The following is a 21,668-nucleotide window of genomic DNA, read 5'->3' as shown; positions in this document are numbered from 1 at the left end:
AAGAATGTGGAAAAGTTACCTTTGTGCGATGAAAATTCCTAGAATTCCCCATCAATATGGCCAAGTTTTCCAAACTTTGTATAGGGCTTTGGTGGTATCAATTAATCCAGTAAGTAAGTAAGTAATACCCTGCCCTTCTCTCAGGACACGATTAAGGTACTGATCCTTTTACTTCTAAATACAGAAATCTGAATTATCATTATAAGAAAATCTGTTAGGCAACAGATCAGACTGGTTAGACTGAGGTAAAGTAAAAGAAATAAGCTGATAAGGAACAAGTATGGCTGTAGCAAGGCAGTTTAATGTCTTTTGAGTAAGATAAGATGTGAACAAAGCTGTTTTGGTCTAATGGCATTTTCCCATGTTTAACAGGAAGATGTCCCAATGCGAAGGGGAAGAAAAACAACCACAAAGCGAGAGGAAGAAGTGGATATTGACCTGGATGATCCTGAGATTAATCATTTTCCTTTCCCCTTTCATGAGTTAATGGTGTGGGCTGTATTGATGAAGCGACAGAAGATGGCCCTCTTCTTCTGGCAACATGGAGAGGAAGCCATGGCTAAGGCTCTGGTGGCCTGTAAACTCTGCAAAGCCATGGCCCATGAAGCATCTGAGAACGATATGGTGGATGACATATCTCAGGAGCTAAATCACAACTCCAGGTTGAATAATTAATGAAATGATGTTACATTTTTTCAGTTTATTTCACCCAAAGTAGACCCCTGATTTCTGCTAGGGTTTGGTTACAGGATCTCCTCAAGTCTTATTATGTACAATGGCATGCTAAAATGGGGTCCCTTACATAATATGGCAAAATAGAGGTTTACTTTTTGGAATTTTTGGGGTGTGTGTGTGATATTTTCAAACTATAGCCAGCTGGTAAACTGGCTGGGATTTCTGGGAGTTGTAGGCCAAAACACCTGGGGACCCACAGGTTGAGAACCACTTTTATAGATGGTTGAATCCATGGATACAGGATCTGTAAATATGGAGAACCAACCCCATTCAGATTAAGATTCCTAAGACTACACTGTTAATAACCAAATTAAACAATAAATCTTATTATGATTCCCAGAAGGACTCATCCAGTTATCTCAATAGATTAAGGATTTCTATGGCCATAAGATAACCATCAGGGAGACTCCTGTGTGTTTGCTGTCAAAATGTGACGCCTAGGTGGTACAGTAGAAAAAGTTTGTCCTCGTGAATATGAAAGAAATTGCAAAGGTTTTTGTAAAAGGCCAGAGATTTATTGGCAGAAAACAGCATCTTAATTTGTGCCCAGAAAGTAACAGAAAGTCACTGCAGATGATGTAGTGAGAGTATAATGTGCTCTTTGTGGGCCAGCCATACTAGGAAGTTGGCCTGATGTAATTTTTGCCTTTAAAATAGCTGAGTCGGTTCATCTGAGTTCAGTCCCCACATCACAACCAAACACTGCATTGGGCCTAGGCTAAATAAAAGAAAGAGAGAAATAATTCAGGTAAGACTAAATTCTACAGCTTTCTATGGTCACATTGCCCATTTAAAATTACATGTTTATCCCTCAATACAGCTTACTGAATTTGATTCTCTCACAGGAATGTAATAGGAAGCAGGTTAGTTCAGGTATAATATTGATAGGCACATAGTAAGGAAAAGAAAGAAGACAGTGAAAACTTAGCAAAAATGTTTTTAAAGAAAAAAAAACGTAAGTAGGTGTCTAAGGACCTCTTCACATGGGGCATTTTTGGCCCGTTTTGCCGTTTTTAATCATGGCAAGGACGGGACCTGCCGTGCGCTATCACACACCTTTTTTCCCAAAGTGGAGGAGAAGCACCGAAAGGCACTTTCTACTTTACTACTGTTCTTGGGCATTTACCTTCCATGTTTCTCCTGAAGCTAGGACATCCTTTGACACATTTGGCCTGAGGGGACTTTCAAATACTTGCTGTGTGCTTCAATTCATTGTACAAGCTAACCAAACCATCCTGTGCATTGCAGAGATTTTGGCCAGCTGGCAGTGGAGCTGCTGGACCAGTCTTACAAGCAGGATGAACAACTGGCAATGAAACTGTTGACCTATGAGCTGAGAAACTGGAGCAACGCCACATGCCTACAGCTGGCAGTGGCAGCCAAGCATCGAGATTTCATTGCCCACACTTGCAGCCAAATGCTGCTCACAGATATGTGGATGGGGAGGCTCCGGATGCGCAAAAACTCAAGTCTAAAGGTGAGGGCTGTTTTAAAATTGAATTAATGTTTGTGCTTGAGGGAAAGATTGCACCACATAAGTATCACATGGTTTAGTAAAGTCTTGATAATGTCTTGTTTCTAGTAAGAACTGATGCACTGTATATTTTCCATCTTAAAGGGTGGCTCGATCAAAGATGCTAGGTCTGTAAGGAGCACTATATGACCAGTTGCTGCCTCTTCCATTCCTCACATTGTCCATATATTGGCTGCACTGGTCATTTTGAAACTCATGTGCACAAATATCAAGTTTCTGAATGATTCAAAAAAAGCATGTGTAATTTGGCTCTAAATGAGCAATTGGCATAACCCTAACCTGTTAATTGTGATGATTATTGTATCATTATTATTGCTTTAGGTAATTCTAGGAATTCTACTTCCTCCTTCAATTCTCAGCTTGGAGTTCAAAAACAAAGATGACATGCCTTACATGTCCCAAGCTCAGGAGGTCCAAGTTCAAGAGAAAGAGCCAGAGGAACCAGAAAAACCAGTGAAAGAAAAAGAAGAGGAGGACATGGAACTCACAGTAAGGGGAAAACACTGGTGGAAGAGTTACGAGTATTCCCTTTTCCTGTTGCCATGTCTGTATGTATTAGGGAGCACAATGCATTAAAGGAGCACCACCCTTCAAGTATTTTTCTTGGCACCCACTTCAGAAGTTATCTATTGATTAAAATAAACAATGTTCATTTGCTCAGTTGGAATTTCTCAATTTCAATTAGCTTCTACTTACAGCACTTCCATTTTGAGAAAGTGTGTATATCTTATATACTTGTGTATAAATCTAGAAATTTTTGTTAAAAATCAGCCCAAAAACCTGGGTCGACTTATCCATGAATCAATGTGAGTACTGTACCTTAAATCTTGTCAAAAAAAGAACCATCCCCTTATCTGAGTAAAGTGGTGAAAGGCAAGAGCTTAGTGCATCCTGGGAGTACCTAAAAGTAGTCCTGACCCCTTCTACTCTCTCCACTATAGTACTATTTCTGGTCTTTTTGAATGCATGAATGGGAAAATGGCAGCAGTGGCCAGGGGGAACCAGCTTCCTGAGCCAGAATTGGTGCTTTGCCATCTCTGTGGAATGACCGTCGATTTAGCCATGGTTCATATAAAAGTCCATAACTTTTGCTTCAAAACCTGCCCTTAACTTACACACGAAGTCAACATAAACCTGAGTATATATGGTAGCTATCTCTATTAATTTATAATTTATATAATACAACCCTTGTATCCATGGGGGATATGTTCTTGAAATTACTGTGGACACAAAACACCATGGATAACAACAAACTCTATTGAAATGAATGACTTTGGCCAGCAGTTACCACCGAGTCACACTGGGGAACCTAGAAAATTCCTAGAGATATATCCTTTCTAGGAATTTGCCTGCACAACTCCATAATAACTTCCAACAGAAGCAGGTCCTATGGGTATGAGGATATGAAGTGGTCATACCATAATTATATTTTCAGGCTCACTTGATTCTGTCACTGAATCCAAGATAAAACCTGAGGCCATGATTCTGCACCAGGAGATGTAGCTATAAGACAGATCTACACCAGCCTCTCACCAGCACCAGATCCCACCATCCTTCTGTTAGCTGCCTGTCCCCAAGTTAGTGGAAAGTGAGGGTGAAGCAGCAGACAAGGGTCCTTCTATTTTTCTATAGCTGGATGCAGTACTGATATAGGTCTCTGCAAGAGGAACCCCTGGAGATGCCCTGGAGACCTAGGAAAAAAAGGTTGGAGACTTATCTGCTGCTCCCTCTGCTCTCCACTGATCAGAAAATGTCTGGATTTGAAAAACTGCAACTGAGAAAAAGTGAGATGTTTTGGAAGTATTTTGGTTGTTCTGACCTCTACATTACCCCACTAGCCATGCTGTGATAGGTTGAGTCCAATTTGTAATTGATCCAAAGAATGTCACTTGTTTAATTTTTTAAAAGCAAAACGAATGGGTGGCATGATATTGGTGGATTATCACGGCATAAAACGAGATCTTTAGAAAGCTTGATGATTTTATGCTGATATGTATACACATGTGATTTCAAACTATTTAACAGTTTAAAAAGTCAAAGGAGTTAACATTATTTTGTTTGTTTGTGAAAAGTCCATATTATTTTTATGGTTTTAAAATAAACAGATTTTTGTAAGCTGTCTAAAGATATTACAATATAAGATGTTAAATAAAGACTTGAGGAGTAAATTAGTAATAATTTTACTTGTGTAAGGGATATAAATTTTGTGATCAGAAAAAGGAGAATTATGGAAAGTCCAGACTGTAACAAAATACAAAATTAGTTGTTATTAATACTTCCATATCTAAATGAAATATAAGCTTGGGCATATTACATGAGTGATCCAATACTCAGAGTGATGTCAAAATAATAATTTATGTGTCATTTATCATCAGTAAAATGATTAGTAATGAAAAAGTGCTTATCACATTAGTCTCTTAAATATGCCTAATGTCATAACATAGTAAAAAAGAGTGCATAATATTCCATTCAATTTAGTCAATCAGTGTAGGAAACAGAACTCCAGCTACAGCTTTTATTCAAACACACCGTATTTTGCATTTCATTCCCATCCAAGCATTCTGATCCATACCGTGTTTCCCCGAAAATAAGACAGTGTCTTATATTATTTTTTGCTCCCAAAGAAGTGCTAGGTCTTATTTTTAGGGGATGCCTTATTTTTCCATGAAGAAGAATTCACATTTATTGTTGAACAAAAAAATGAACATTTATTATATACTGTACAGTAGTTGTCATCACAAACCAACATAACCAAACCAGACAAACTATGACTCCTGTCAAGAATTTCTTGTTACTACTGTATAAATATAAATAATATAACATTTTAATATATTATTACCATTATTTCCATGTACAACTGGTATGTACATTTACCGATCCTGCAAGTTCTGGTGTTTTGTTTGGCGGGCGCCGGGCATGCTTCCAAACAAAAACTTTGCTAGGTCTTACTTTTGGGGAAGGCCTTATATTTAGCAATTCAGCAAAACCTCTGCTAGGTCTTATTTTTTGGGGATGTCTTATTTTCGGGGAAACAGGGTATATCTCTTAAACATAACACCTCCAAATAAAATCAGACTGAAACATTATGTGCTTATAGTCTTGACCATTAATCATTTAATTCTAGCCACACACACAAAGGCCCCTAAAACTGCTCAGATGAGACGTTCTTGGCCGCAGGCTTTTTCAAGCCTCCAGAAAGTTATCTCATATTAATTATACTGGAAAAATGTAAATTGTTGCAAGGTACCAATACAAAGCATTTCAGTTTATGGTAGCTGTGAATGTATTGTTTTAGAAATTGATTATTTTAAAATCCTAAAAATAAGTATAGTATTAATAGTGGCCATGAAACAACATGGATATTATTTTTGTGTGAGTTTTGCAGATAGATAAAGGAATTATTTGTTAGGCTAGCTTTAAGATAATCAGGATTTTGGTTGGAAGCTGGAAAGTGTGACTCTTTTGAAATCTTTCGGAGTCTGTTGAAATGCGTGATTCTTGTACTTACTTTTGGTACCTAGAGATCAATTTACAATATTAAGTTGGCTTCTTTTAGTATCACTGCTGATTGATTTTCCCACACCCCATTCCCTTTACAGCATTAGAATACACATTCTTTGACAATTGCCGATGATGGCAAACACTTTAACATCAATGAGAAGTCTCTTTGAGACTTTGCCAAACTAATTTAAATGCTAATTTTAAATGAATATATGGGATACAAAAGAGAAAATCAAGCCACTTAAAAGTCTTCGCTATTAAAAAAAACAAAAAACATTTCACTGCTTCCTGAGACTTTATAACCATTTATAGTACCGGTGCTATGGACAGATCTCCAAGCATCCATATTCAATTTTGAAATAACTTTTTTAAAGTAGCTTTACATTGTTACATTTTGTCAAAAATGAGGCTGTTTCCTGCAGGCCCTCAAAAAGCTGCCCCCATGATCTTGCCTGTGTGCAAGCAGAAAGCACTGCCTACAAGAACCAAAAATCAGGGAAGCAGAAGACCCTAGGCATGAGATCAACTTACAAGAGCCATATACAGGCAAGACTTTGGACACTGGGGGAAAAAGAAGAAAATATCTTAAGCCAGCATAAGACTGACAGGTTGCTTTCCTCTGAAACAAGCTTGTTCCGCTTTAAGTGCAGTTAATTATTGCCGGCTTCTGATCAATAAATGAAGTGCTTATTCAAATCCAATAAGCACAGCTTGTTTCATGGGGTGACCGTGCAATGAATCATAATTGCCCTTTATGATTGTCCAGTCCCTTTCCTTTTTTTTCAAATACCATGTTTTCTCTTGGTTTGATAATGTAGAAGCACAGACTACTGTGATGCCTGGTCTTGTGTATAGAGTAATAACATAGTTTTCCATGGCCCCTCTTCTCTATCCTCTGACAGTGTCCTTTGTGTCTTCCTGTGGTCTTTTCCCCTCTACCAAATGTTAAGCTTTTAAACAAAAAAGGTTTATATCCCTGAGTATTCTAGATGTGATCAAGCTTTATACAGTTGTCAGAGAAGGGACCTCAGGGAACCATAACAGGAAAGGAAGTACTTTTAGATGTTGTGATGTTACCATTTCACAGTCTACAGAAGTGTAAATGATTTTCCTATTCTAGCAACTTTTAAAAAGTTGACATACTTGAGAAGAAGAGGAGAAATTGACAGGAAAAAATGGGAAAGTGGGGAGAAACATTTTCTAGGCAACCATGACAGGCTATAAAGCAGTGGTTCTCAACCTGTGAATCCCCAGGTGTTTTGGTCTATAACGCCCAGAAATCCCAGCCAGTTTACCAGCTGTTATGATTCCTGGGAGTTGAAGGCCAAAACATCTGGGGACCCACAGGTTGAGAACCACTGCTATAAAGGATGCAGGAAAGAGTAGACTGACAAAAAAGAACCTCAAGATGTAACGAGTAGACAGGATTTGTACAGTATTCATTCAGTATTGCCTTTTCCCATGTTGTAAGTAGGCTTATGTACTTTCATCAGGATTATTATACCAAGATCCAAGCAAGGTGTCAGGTAGCTCTTCCAGAAAGAAAATTGGTCTTTCCATAAATCACTATTGATAGGTGCTTTACATGTTCTTTCATCAATCATCCCAATTGAGGTTATTGAGAGATTAACATAGTTAACATGTACATTTTAAAAATCCAAATGTACCTACATAAACATAAGGCCCCATTCCACATTACATCATTCTGAACCTTCAGCTCCTTTCCTATTCCATCTGCCATCTCTCATTGCCTTCTCTCTATGTCAGCAATAGGATATTGCCATTTTCTACTATATTGGTTTTTTTCCCCATCTCTAGAAAAAATGTGCATTGGCGCTCCAGAGAAATAGAAGGTGGGAAAAAGGGACCACCAATAGGAGTGATGGTAATCTATTACACCTCCCAGGGACCAATTAGACTACTGCTAGTCAGCCATGCCCTTGGACCATTTTTCCGGCAGCCCCTCATCCCACATTCCAAATCCTACAAAGCACTTCAGCAACGGCAGGTGTCTACAATGTTCTGCCGGCCGTTTATGTTGGATATGCGAAACTCTACTGTATCTGCTACCGCATATTAAAGGGCTTATCTTGGACTTCCCTGCAACTTTTTTCTTCTACCCTGCAGTGCACATTGGCAGCATGCATTTTGTAGCAGTTTCAACTCATCTTGAAGCCACCTTAAATAATCAGTGTAGATGGGGTCTCAGGTATACTTTAATAAACCCACTGAAATCAATAAGACTAACGTTGGTCGTTGTTCTATTGGCCTATCTACATGGGTCACAAGCCTCAAATTTGGCCAAATCATAGCTACATTCATTTCCTTTGATTTTAATTTATACTGTGTCATGTTTGATGTTAGCTGCCTTGAGTCCCTATGTCAGGAGAAAGGCTGGATAATATAAATAAATAAATAAATAAATATCCTTACATCTGGCTCCTACCCAGTATTCATTAATAATTTTGAAGCACTGTATATTTAATATATTGATTTTAATGTCTGCAAAGAAAAGGTCATCTTAAAAGAAGGTTGAAGCTATAGTCCTATACTCATTTGCCTAGTATTAATTCAGTAGGACATTTGCAACCTCATCATATTACTTATGGGATTTGCCATGCATTGTGGCAAATCCATTAGGGCCCAGTGGTGAGCGGGGGGAACCAGTTGGCCCACACCCCACATTGCCTAGCTTCCCCCCGTTGTTGGCTATACACCACAGGAAGCGTCCCGTGTTGCTGTGGCGGAGTCTTACAACAGTCCTACTTTATTTGTGCCACAGAGCTCTGCCAGTAGTTTGATGAGAAATGTTGGCCCTTTTAACACCCCTAGCAATGCAGAGACATTTTGTTCAGTCTTCCTTATAGGCCAGTTTATGTCCCAGGAGAGGTCTTTAAAAAAAATAAGAAATTTGGAAGTCAACTTCCAGTTTGTTTTTAAAAAATCTAAATGACTAGGTGGTGAAAAAAGGACAGAATTGTTCCACATAACACTTGTGAGGCATGATAAATTTATTTGAATTTAATGGAAAAAATGGAGTTCAGCAGGGAATTCAAAATAGTCCTGGAGGCCACATGTGCCATGATAACTGAAAAAAAATATACATGAGTTACATTTATAATTATAGTCCCTATTGAAGTAGCAGTGATAAAATATTTGTTATAAACAGCAATTTGACATTTGCAAGTGTTGCTGTTTTCTTGGAGCTTTACTGGACAAAAGTCACTAGATTGTTGTTGTTGTTGGATGGAAAACTTAATGCCTATAATTTTGTTGAATGTTATTCTGTTCAATGGTTGTGTGAAGGTAGATTTGGGAGCTAGAAGTTAAGGGACCATAGCTGATTGTGTTTGCTTTTTCATTCGGTCTTTCCCACTGTAGGCAATGTTAGGACGTAGCAGTGGAGAGTCATCATCACGAAAGAAGGAGGAGGAAGAAGTTCAGACTAGACACAGATGGATTCCCTTTGGACGCAAGATCTATGAATTCTACAATGCCCCAATAGTTAAATTTTGGTTCTATACTGTAAGAAGCAACTATCATTTTGTTATCTTTTCCTAATGATACAAATTTGTAAAGGCCCAGTTTACCACTATGTTTGGATAAGTATAGATAATGACCATGCAAATAAAATTATACATAGTTTGCAAGAAGATAGGTACTTGAGCCCATACATATGCAATTTAATAATATCTAGAAATCAGTGGGCCATTTTTTTAAAAAAATCTATATTTTGCAAACATAGTGGGAGCAACTAAGAGATGGTTATAACCTTTTCACCCTGTTCACACAGTTGAAGTAGTCCAGTTGATAAGTCTTTGCATTTCCAAAATGTTTATAGCAAGTTTTGAAATATTAAGAAATTGTGTTTTAGTGACTGTTAGTAAAAGCAAGATATAAATGCTGATATATACAATGCACTCTGAAATAACAGCTGTAATATGAGCTGACATTTTGAAAACCACCTCAAGAAACTGGGAACGTTCTTGCTTCACCTTACAGACAGAAAAATGCCGACATCACTGAAGTAAATGTGGAAGGGTGTGATGGTATTTTGTGATGTTTTATACAAATATTGCATGATAGAGTAGAATGTTTTTTATTGATGAACAGAAAAGTGCAACAGAAAAATATTACATGCATTCTGAATATTTATATATTTTTCTTTCAAAACACAGATGGCATATGTTGGATACCTGATGTTGTTCAATTATATTGTATTGGTGAAGATGGAACGCTGGCCTTCCACACAGGAATGGATAGTTATCGCTTATATTTTTACAATGGGAATAGAGAAGATGAGAGAGGTAATATTTTTTGGAATTATGTAGAAGATGAATGACTTTTTATGTAGTTCTGTTTTCTGCTTAAGTTCAATGTGCTGTTGAAAGGACTATCAGCAATGGCTTGATTATTGTCATCTTCCTTTGCTGACGGAACTAAGAGTGTCTGTCCATACACCAGGACTGCTGAATTCCCGCTTTTCCTTAAGTTTCTTGTGTCCCCCATAAAATCATGGGGCCTTGATTTTATGAAAAAGCTGCACTACAGCGTAAACACACTTTGCTCTTGGGGGTTCTTGAATATCTTTCATTCCTCCACACATTTAATCTAACTTTATGGAAAATAACAAGAGAGGGGAAATAGTTTGAATTGCTTCCCTTGTTCACTTAGAAGAACCTGTGCCAAAATGAAAGCTTTTCTGTTTATAATAAGGACATTTATGATTCAAGCAAAAAGTCTTATTTTTTTCTTTTTTATATATATGAAACAACTCTATATACATTGTAAGGAAATGTTCGTATTCGTTTAAAAAATCCCTTTCCTCACATTTCTATACAGAACATGGATGTTTATTTCACTGGACAAATAATAGTTTTGAAGGGCAAATTTAATCAGGAAAACGCCAAAGTTTGGGGACTTAATATTTCCCAGTACTGTCATCCTGATTTCATACTATGCTCTTAAACAACATAGAAATTCCTCAGTACAGGCTCCCCTGCCTCACATGAAATCACAGTATAAATCCACCGTGTTATCATGAATGGTACTTGATGAAGTAACATCTGCTCATAGACACAGACAGGTATGTCCCAAATCCCTGGCTTGAGGAATTTACTTGCCAGGCCTTTATTATTGCATCTGTTCTAAAAGTGAGGCAAATCCAGAAGTCTGGGTAAAACTCATCCAGAAATATCTGGTGATTGTGCCAGTCTTAACCAGACCCTCACCATTTCTTCACTGCTCAGGATTTTTATACACCTATCCCATCCTGCTGCTTCATATAGTTTTGTCTTCCTTCATCTTTTTGACCAGTCATAGCCCTTCATTTCCCCAGGGCTCATATGTAAAACAAGTAAATCTGGGGCAACCAACTGCTAGAGATGGGGGGACTACATACTAGGGCCCCTTAATTTTTTAAAATTTCAGTGGACCTATGTAGCCCCTTGTTGCACCAAAGCCCTGAAGTCTCCTTTCACCACAAACCACGCACTGTCTAGTTGACCCAATGTAAATGTTTATTGAAAACCAGCGTATAATGAAAGCTGAATATATGAAAAGCAAGCAAATATTTTAAAAAGGAAATCAAAGTTCAAAATATTATTTCTATAAAAGCCAAAGGTCCAAAATTCCATTCAAAGAAAGTCTCTAAAACAATTCCACTGAAATATTCCAAGTCAAGATACATGAATCCAAGGCAGGCAAAACTATGCCTCACAAGACCAGAATGCAGGAACAGCTTGAAAACTTGAATACATGAATTACAAGGCCCATGAAACCAAGAGCTCTTCATCTGAATGCAGCATTGCTCTCACAAAGATTGTGACAACATGGACCACTTTTAAAAAGCCAGAATCTCTCCCATGAGATCATTTCTCTTGCACCTGCCTTTCTGTTCCTTATCTCTCAGTCGCTTGGAGAAGCGAGTCTGTCTTAATTGCAGGCCCTGTTTCCTCAACTCCAATCTCTTTGATCTTGACAAACATTTGTTTCCCACATTTCTCTCAGTCTGCACTTCTGGCAGGTTCCCATGGGAACAGAGATCGCCTTCACCTTTATCTTGGGAAGTATCAGGAGATTCCAAAATCTCTCACTCTGGGCCACTTCCAGCCTCCTCTGGGCTTTCGGAATCTCTCCCAGCATCCCCTTCATCCTCATCTGAGCACCTAACCAGGCCACAACACCACCACCCCTCCACCTCTAGCACTTTTAAAAAATTGCTACAGATTCAGGCCAAGTGAGATCTTTAAAAAAAAAACAAGGAAGTAAATCAGAAGTCAACTTTTTTGATTAAAAAATATTTTAGGGAGGACTTGAGGGCATCAAAACCAAATTCAGAGTGTTTGTGGATCACAATTTCCCATTCCTGATTGTAAATGCATGGCTGCATTGGACTAGATGGCTCTTTTGGTCTCTTCAAACTCTATGATTCGATGGGTCTACAGCTTCCTGCTGGATTGAATGTAAAAATGCAATCTTAAGGCACTGATAAAAAATATTGTTTTTGAAAGTCCACAATGAATTTTACTTGTAACTGCTCAAATCATGATATTACTGTTATGTTTCTTTGGGTTGTTTCCAACTTATGATAATTGTGGTGCAATTCTGTCACCAGGTTTTTCTTGGCAAATTTTGTTCAGAGAAGATTTGGCTTTCCTTCCTCCATGGCTGAGGGAGTGTGACTTGCTCAAGGTCACCCAATGGGTTTCCATAGCAGAGCAGAGATTCAAACCTGGTGTCCCCAGTGTCCTAGTCCAGTGCTCTAGTCTCTCCAAGTCATTCTATAATCACACTTAATCAAAATGATTAATTTCATGAATGGTGGGAATGTAAAAAATTTTTAAAAATATTGGAATAATATACATAGACACAAAAATACTACAAATAAATTTTCCGCTATTACCTGAAATATATCTGTTGGGCATAACAAACGTAAAACTGAACAAAAATCAAGATAATATGCTTTTTTTTAAATTGGGACTTTGGCAAGATTAGTCCTCGCCAAAGTCTGGAAACAAAGATCCACTGATGAATGGATTATAAAATTATTCGATACAATACAAATGGACAGTTTGTCACAGAAACTACGAGACACAAAAGAAAAAACAGATTGGTCAGGCTTTAGAGATTTTATTTTTAAAGAAGGACGTACAATAGACATATCTGATGTATGAGAAACTTTAAAACTACAAGAAGGTTAATCAAAAGATACAATGGACAATGGAATATACAGTAGAGTCTCACTTATCCAACATAATCAGGCCGGCAGAATGTTGGATAAGCAAAAATGTTGGATAATGAGGGATTAAGGAAAAGCCTATTAAACATCAAATTAGGTTATGATTTTACAAATTAAGCACCAAAACATCATGTTATACAACAAATTTGACAGAAAAAGTAGTTCAATACACAGTAATGTATTGTTGTAATTACCTTATTTACGAATTTAGCACCAAAATATCACGATATATTGAAAACATTGACTACAAATATGCCTTGGATAATCCAGAACGTTGGATAAGCGAATGTTGGATAAGTGAGATTCTACTGTACTCTGAAATGCAACTCCTCAAGAGGAAAATGGGAAGTCAACCATTTTTCCTTTTTTTTCTTTTCTCTACCATCTTTCTCCTCCTTTCCCACCACTATTTTCCTGACACTCTAATATTACTATCCCCTTTTGCATGTTTTCCTTGCTTTCCCTGTATATAGCACTTCTAAAAAACAATAAAAATTGATACATTTAAAATGATGTAATGATAGCAATGAACACTGAAGGAAATATATTTCCTACAACCACAAGAGGGCTCTTCAGCATCAATAAAGGATTCCATGAAGTTGCGCTCATTATTGAGTGTGATATAGATTCTGCTTTTTCAAAGAACTATTTTATTCCGTGTATTATTGCCTTCCTTATAGTTTATTGTATTCCACCTGGAAATAATTTTATATTGTTAGCACTTACCTAAGAATATTCACAGAACATAACTCTAAAAGTCATTGTGTAGGCATTTATATTTCTGGAATCCTGGTGAACACAGGTAATATGGATCCTGTAAAAAAGAATCAATGTTATAAAACTTACAATGAATGTGATATAAATAATGGGTACCCACCATTTTTTAAAATAGAAATCATAATTGTACATTGTTTGAAACTTGGAATTAATGTTGTGATCTTCTTCCTGGGGTAATATGAAAGCCAAAAAGATACTTAATATATTTTGCAGCTTCAGAATGCAATCTTTGGAAGCTGCACTTGATATTAAGTCAAAACAGAAGTGCAAACACAATTTCATACCTTTTAAAGCATATTTGCATATTGTAATAGGAGACATTCACTTGCTGAATTGGGTGAATTTTGGAAAATACCAAAACTATGTCAATATAACCAGCAGAATAGGAATAAGAAGATGATCCAGGTCCATAAAGTTCATGCAAATGGTACAGTGTGGTGACATAACCAAGCCCATTGTCTCTACAGGTCTACCAGATGTCACTATCCAAGATATGAACTACACAGAACCCCCTTGCCATTTTGAATATGGTCATGATACGTACATTATGACTCCCCTACCTCATGCAGACATCCCACTGTCTATAGGGAATATCTTGACAGAACAAGGTTGCAAGGAAGGTCCCGTGAGATTTCATTTCTGAGAGACACATAACATCTCAGATATTATCCATAATTATTTTGACTATGGATTAGCTGTCATAGGCTTACAAAGAAACTGTTATCAGAAACTGTCTTACACTGAGTTTGACCACTGAGGCAGTCTGTGTAGCATGGTATTGCAGACTACCTGGCAGTGGGGTTTCTTTTCTAATCCTATCTGGATATGTTGAAATGTAAAAAATCAAACAAGGAACTTCTGCTTGCAAAACCTGTTCTCTCCTACTGTACTGCAGCCTATTCCACTGTCATGGTTGATTTAGAGATCTCATGGGCTGAATGGTAAGGGGGACTAAAGTGGCCAGCTGCATGCTCTATAACCCAGGAGCCTGCAACTATTTAAAAGTTATTGATGCCATTGTGAACAGCATGACCTGGCCCTTCCAATTCAGTCATACTCTATAGAATGTACTGTAGGCTGATTGGGTAAGTTGTTGAATCATGTAGGGCCAAGACTCATATGTCTAATGTCAGAGTTAAAACAGGAGATAGCTCCTGTACCCTTGGTGGTTATATTGAAGACTGAGTTTCAGTAGATGTTGCTTGTCGTGCCATCGGATAATAAACAACATTTATTAAAATTCCCTCTTCTAAACAATCATTAAGGGTACAGTAGCTGCCCTATTTTTCATTCTTGCAATTCTATACATGACTTGCTTTGTGGTGTTGCAGAGATCAGCATGTGTGGGCACTTCTGATGCCCTGTCCAGATGTTAAATTGCTGAATCATGCCTAAACTGAAAGGAGTTTATCTGGGTTTTTAAAATCTGTCTTGTATATTCTTTCCACCACTGGTGGCTTATATGCTTCCTCCATCTATGGTGTATCCTTCTTTCATGTTCCCTAGATATTAATGTCAGAACCTGGGAAGCTGCTGCAGAAGGTGAAAGTATGGCTTCAAGAGTACTGGAATGTTACCGATCTCATTGCTATTCTCCTGTTTTCTGTGGGTATGATACTTCGCCTTCAGGATCTGCCACTCAGAAGTGACGGTCGAGTTATATACTGTGTCAACATCATTTACTGGTATATCCGATTGCTTGATATCTTCGGGGTGAACAAATATTTGGGGCCATATGTAATGATGATTGGGAAAATGGTAAGAAAGAGTTTCCCATCTTTCTTTTCTGTTTTGCATGTTATAACTGAAACAATGTTCTATTCTGTTGAATAGAAAGTGATACTTGTTTCTTGCAACTTCTGGATCTGATACTAAACAGGCAACTCAAAACCCTTGCACCTATCCATCAATACACATGCCTTTTATCTGTCCTCCTCTGTACCATGTGTCTTCACTTCCTTATCTCAGAATTTTGTGCTTCACCACCAGCATCTTCACAGAAATGTTCTGTACCAAGGGTTGTTTTGTTTTGTTTTGTTTTTTTGGGAGGGGATGTTGTTATTTATTTATTTATTTATTTAGGCTGAAATTCTCAATGCAGTCAAAAATAATCAATACTAAAGCAAACGGCAAAAATAACAAATCCATTTGAATTGTCTGATGAAAGACTATAGGCAAAAATTGTGACACTGTGGTATATTTTTACGTTCCATTCACACCTTGAGACATTGTGAATGAGATGGTAACAGCTACATTCTATTTTGAGGCTGGAACTGGAAGGAAGTAGCTGTCAAGGACAGAGGAGTAGCCCAAGGAAAACAGAGAACACTTGGTAAAATCAGCTCTAGTTACTGATGTATAGTAATCAAACAATTAGTATATCAAATCGATCCATCAATCTTAATCTGTAGGATGGAATGGGGTACAAAGTTAACATGTCTTCAACTATTTGACCAGGCATGGGCAAGCTAAGGCCTGGGGGCTGGATGCGGCCTCCTGGGTGCTTACCTCAGGTCCTTCTCATTTTCCCTGTCCTCTTGGCATAAAGACACAGTGGTTCACGGCATCCTTATGCCAAAAAGATGGGGATGGAAGACACATAGCAGCTGAGAACCCTCTGGTGCGCTCTCAGCCACTGTGTGTCTCAACCTCCTCCTGGCATAAGGGCAGTGCAAGCAGCTCCATCCTTATGCCGGGAGGATGGCTGGAAGAAGGTACGTGGTGGCTGTCTCACCCTCCTCCCAGCATAATGCCAAGAGGATAGCATGGGATGGAGAGGAGGATGGGGAGGGAAATTGTAGGGGAGGATCAGGGCAGTCACCGCATGTCCCACCTTCCTCCCTGGCATAAGGAAAGGGCAAGCAGCCCCATCCTTATGCTGGGAGCACAATCTGAAGATGATCCAGGCCCTGCCCTGCCCGCTCCTGGCCCCTTCCTCTCCCAGCGGGTGCCTGGCCCCCGGCCCTCCCAGCTGGGCCCATAATGCAGCCCCAAGACAAAATAGCTTGCATATGCTTGTATTAAACCAACTGTTATTGGGTGGCTTAGATGGCAGCTGACAAACATAATGTGCAGTACTCTCTTTATAGCCATGAATAAGCCATCATATTTGAATCTTTCATCCACATTTGTTACTATATGTCTTTATGCATGTCTTCATACATGCTCTTGTCCATGAACATATGTAATGTTCATATGTACAAAAGGAATATATATCATTAGGATTCTTAGTCTAGATCCAGGATGCCCAAGTGAGGCAAAATAATAGACCTAAAACAGGGGATCGTTAACAAAACCAGAGCCCAAAATTAGAATATAGATCATAGGACATTGCTAACTATAAACAATATACAACATTATATGCAATATTCAGATAGATTTGAGAATTATTGCACTAATTCTGTAGAAGAGTTTGGGGATGGAAAGAAGATAGTATGGATTAGCATGGAAGGGAATTAGACAAAGAAAGGAAAATGCTACTCCAAATATGAAAATAAGAGAAATAGTAATTTAAGCAGTCCAAATGGGATATAAACAAATCAACATTAAAAGCTGAAGACATCATATAATATTTTCACAGCTAAAGTCTGGTATGATCAAGGAGTAGTTAATGCAAATATCCAAAACATGTTGTGGTTGAAAGCGGCTGTGACAGGTTGAGATGAACATGTTTGGATAGTTTGAGTCTTATGTTTTACGTTTTCACTGATTTCACAGGACAAAGTAGATATTTTTCTCTATCTCTGTCTCTCTCTTCTTTTCTTTTCTTTCAGATGATAGACATGATGTATTTTGTCATAATTATGTTGGTTGTTCTGATGAGCTTTGGTGTTGCAAGGCAGGCAATACTCTTCCCCAATGAAGAGCCCTCATGGAAACTGGCAAAAAATATTTTTTACATGCCGTATTGGATGATCTATGGGGAAGTGTTTGCAGACCAGATAGACCGTAAGCAAGTTTATGATTCTCATACTCCAAAGTCAGGTATCAAACTTTGATCAGGTGATGTCTTACAAGATCATTTTTGACACTCTCAATAAATGGCTCAGGATAGAGGCTCAAACATCACAGGGAAGTATAACGATGAAAAAATCTGTTAATTTTTGCCACTTAAACTGTCAGCAGTTTATATCAACAGCATGTCCTAATGAAAAAAGTCATGCCCTTACCTAGCTATTTTTTTCTTTGCAGTACATATAAATCACATTAATACTGGAACATTTATTATTTCCATTATCCAGATTATCTAAGGTATCCACATTGTGTTCAATTACACATCAAAAATAAAAGGTATACCTACACATTAAATATTTATTTGGTATTTTTTCTGCTATCGGTTTAACTGTCATAATGATCTCCCCAAAAAATCTTGGGAATTATAGTTTTTGTGAGGGTGCTTATAATTTTTTGAGACCCCAAGCACTCCCCCCAGAACTGTGATTTCCTGGAAAAAGGGGATGACTGTCAAATGTCACCTTCCAGTGCTTCATTTTTCCCATCCATTAGTTTGATTTTGGAACATGCACATCAAAGCCAGTTTGCTACTAAGCATTCAGTTCTCAAAATGACTGAACCAGATATGCCAGTGGCACCATAGTTGTTGTGAAATTAATAAAATTCTTGATTGTCTACTGCAACTGGTACATACTGGTTGTTACTACTGGTACATTGGTGAAATAAAAGTAATTCAAAGATCATGATCCATTTTAAGTGGTAATGTAAGAAAAATACAGTCAACCCCACCATTTACTGGGGTTATGACATAGGATGCTTATGAAAGTGAAAAAACGTAATTTTTAAAGGCAACGATTTTACGTGAGAGGATACTTCTCTAGAAATCTCTAGGTCTTCCACTATGACTCTATGGCCAACTTCCAACAGTAATTGACCATATTGCTGTGTTGGAGGAGCTAGAGAGAGCATTTGAATTAAATCCCCGAATAATCAAATCTGCAAAAGTTAACCCTGGAAATGTGAAAGACTGACTGTAGATCTCATTTTAGATTGGTCGTTGCTGCTACAGGGCACTGGCCAAAATACTGAGTTGTAACTCAAAAAAAGTCACTGGTTCAAAGCTCACCTCTGCCATGAATGCACTGAGGGCTCTAAGCAGGCAACCATTTCTCCCATCCTCAGTTACCCAATCTGCAATAAAGTGGATAATGTTCCTAATTGATATTACAGGGATCTTGTAAGAATTATCACTAGTTGATATATGTTAAGTGCTTTGGGCACCTAGGAATATTGTAAAATTGTTAAATTGTATAACTGTGCTCCAAATCTAACACCTGTTTCCATATATGTTGTCCTAAGAATTGATGTGCCTGGCCACCTGCAAACATCAGTGTTTTATTTTAATGAATCCTCTTGGTGCTACCCAGAGTAGATCATTGTTACTATGAAGTCAGGCAGCTGTAGAAAACCGATAATGAGAGCGAGAATGCCATCCTTAATACAGAGGGCAGGCAGGAGGATTTTTGTTAGCTCATGGTTTCTGCTTCAATGTATATGGGTGGCATTTAAAAGAGAGAGGTTATTTCAGTGGTGGTTAGAAAGAAACTGTTTCATCCACGCTCATAGATGCATTGTGACATTAGGTGAACCCGTAAAGAATGTCTGCATCAATGGCACAACCCATCCTCATACAGAATTTAAAGAGATGAATGTAAAAAAAGAGACAATTTGGTTCTCCCAGTTGTTCACATCTGGATCATCATGAATTCATTTTCACTAGCATTCACTTGAACCTTCTGCTTAATATTCTCCCATTGACAGAAATGTATTAGAAATCCGTATGGATGCTTTTTACAAAAACATACTATCCTTGGGGAAAAATGCAGGTTGAGCATCTCTTATGCTAAATTCTGAAATCCAAAATACTCCAAAATTTAAGATTGTCAACATGGCTGGCTGAGATAGTGATACTTTTGTTTTCTGATGGTTTCATGTACACAAACTTTATTTCATGCACAAAATTATGAAAAAAATATACGTACAAGATAGTATATATGAAAATAACTATCATGATTAGACTAGGATACCATCTCCAAGATATTTCATTACGTACATATATGCAAATACGGGCATTCCAAAATCTAAAAAACATAAAATCTAAAACATTTCTGGTCCAATAAGATAAAGCAGTGGTTCCCAACCTGTGGATCCCGAGATGTTTTGGCCTTCACCTCCTAGAAATCCTAACAGCTGGTAAACTGGCTGGAATTTCTGGGAGTTGTAAGCCAAAACACCTGATGACTCACAGGTTGAGAACCACTAAGATAAAGGATACTCAACCTGTATTTGTTGAAGATTAGCTTTCCTTTCTGTTCTCAACGATTGCAGGGTTTACGTGCAAGTAAACATACAAAAACTGGCATCCATAGAATTTTCTTCTTGAGTTTAGCTTTCTGCTTTGTTCCATCTTTCTTTCTTTTTTCTGTATTTCAAAATCCTTTTGGGGGTACAGGAAGATCATAGCTATAATACTGAAAGGAAGAGTGGGGAAAGAGGAAAGTCACCAAAGTTAGGGCTTCCTTTCATATATGTCTGTTCCTCTACAAGTGGCCATTTATTGATGTTGTACTAAGAATTTGCCATAGTGCAACGCATCCCATGGCAATTTGGGGGGAGATTGCTCTTTTAATTTGTTGTGGTGTGCTGATTGAAGTTTAGAACCATACAAGTGAAGAGAAAGGGTTGAAAACTGAATGCGGCTGCTGTTGTCTTTTTACATGGTGTCAGATGCTATTACCCAACACCAGAAGGAGTTACCACTTTGATCATTGTTACTGACCATTATTATTAATGACTGAATTTTGCATTCATCTTCAAAAGTAATTATTGTATCATCAGGTGCATTCTATTATGGCTAATGAAGTTGCAAGAAACCTTGTGCCATCCTTCCACTAGAAAACTTGATAGTAGTTTGTCAGGGATTAAATAGTCCCTACGCTGTTTAAATGTCACCATTTTACACACAGTTTGCCAACTCTTCTGTTATGCAAATTTTGGAAGGATTTATTAAATCACCATGATTTTTGGGTAATTGCTTGGCAGAACAACCATGTTGTCATGTTTGTGTTATATGCAGAGCAGGAGTCTGAGAGTTCACAGTATACTTTTGTATACTGGAAGGGAAAGTCTGGATTTGCCTTGAGAAAGGAGAAATCAAATAGATAAAGTTCTTTATGAAAATCCTTCTAATACTGCTGTTATGTTGGGACTTTAAGTCTAGCTTTTTCTTATAGAATTATTAAACTGTATATGAATCCTCAAATGATGGAAAAGTAAAATGTCTCAAAAATATTAAACTATGTCATCGGTGAACCCCACCCCAAAGAAGACTCACAGAGATCTGTTAAACTGAGCACTATACTGTATATATTAAGTTTTGGCACTGTTCATTTTGACACAATTCTAAAATGTATGACCCTATATCTCCTCACTGGCCTAAGCAAAATCAGCCACAATTTATTGTTCAGTGTACTCTGGAGTATTTGTACTTTCTCAAATGTCAGTCAGTACTTCCTAGAACCATATGGTAATTATTTTAAAACAGTTAGACAACAGACTGTTTTAGTGCTCAGGTTGTCCTTTTGTTCTTAGTTCCAATTATTTGTACATCTTGCTGGCAACAAATTCTGGATCTTTTTTTTAAAAAAACACGTCACTCAGGATTTATCCAGACTTAAGTGTTATAAAATGCTTTACTGAATTTGAGAAATGGACAAATACTATAAGCGAGTCTAAAATAGGGTTTATAATTTTTTTATTTTAGTTTTTTTTACTTTTGTTTTGTTTTGTTACTGTGCATGACAATAGGCTGCCCAAGTTAACTGTCCACCTCCATCAACTGGCAGCCTCTCCAATCAATGCATGTAT

General features: G+C 37.7%; 1 protein-coding gene and 1 long non-coding RNA gene across 4 annotated transcripts in view; one reads left to right on the top strand and one right to left on the bottom strand.

Moving 5' to 3' along the window:
- The window catches only part of trpm3 (transient receptor potential cation channel subfamily M member 3), a 450,655-nt gene that overhangs the window by 397,495 nt on the left and 31,492 nt on the right, over positions 1-21,668 (top strand). For all 3 annotated transcript variants that reach the window (XM_062971987.1, XM_062971988.1, XM_062971989.1), the window contains 7 exons: positions 373-662; positions 1,984-2,212; positions 2,591-2,758; positions 9,152-9,295; positions 9,949-10,077; positions 15,294-15,545; positions 17,561-17,735. In XM_062971987.1, coding sequence (XP_062828057.1) covers positions 373-662; positions 1,984-2,212; positions 2,591-2,758; positions 9,152-9,295; positions 9,949-10,077; positions 15,294-15,545; positions 17,561-17,735 — 1,387 coding nt within the window. The remainder of the gene's footprint in view (positions 1-372; positions 663-1,983; positions 2,213-2,590; positions 2,759-9,151; positions 9,296-9,948; positions 10,078-15,293; positions 15,546-17,560; positions 17,736-21,668) is intronic.
- The window catches only part of LOC134296612 (uncharacterized), a 61,387-nt gene continuing 52,113 nt past the window's right edge, over positions 12,395-21,668 (bottom strand). The window contains exons 3-4 of the long non-coding RNA XR_010003407.1: positions 20,082-20,272; positions 12,395-13,824 (exon numbers count right to left, since the gene is read on the bottom strand). This is a non-coding gene — a long non-coding RNA (uncharacterized LOC134296612). The remainder of the gene's footprint in view (positions 13,825-20,081; positions 20,273-21,668) is intronic.

The sequence above is a fragment of the Anolis carolinensis genome, chromosome 2, assembly GCF_035594765.1.
Source record: "Anolis carolinensis isolate JA03-04 chromosome 2, rAnoCar3.1.pri, whole genome shotgun sequence".
Lineage (NCBI taxonomy): Eukaryota > Metazoa > Chordata > Lepidosauria > Squamata > Dactyloidae > Anolis > Anolis carolinensis.
Note: the sequence above shows the minus strand (reverse complement) of the source record. Positions and strands in the feature narration are given on the sequence as shown.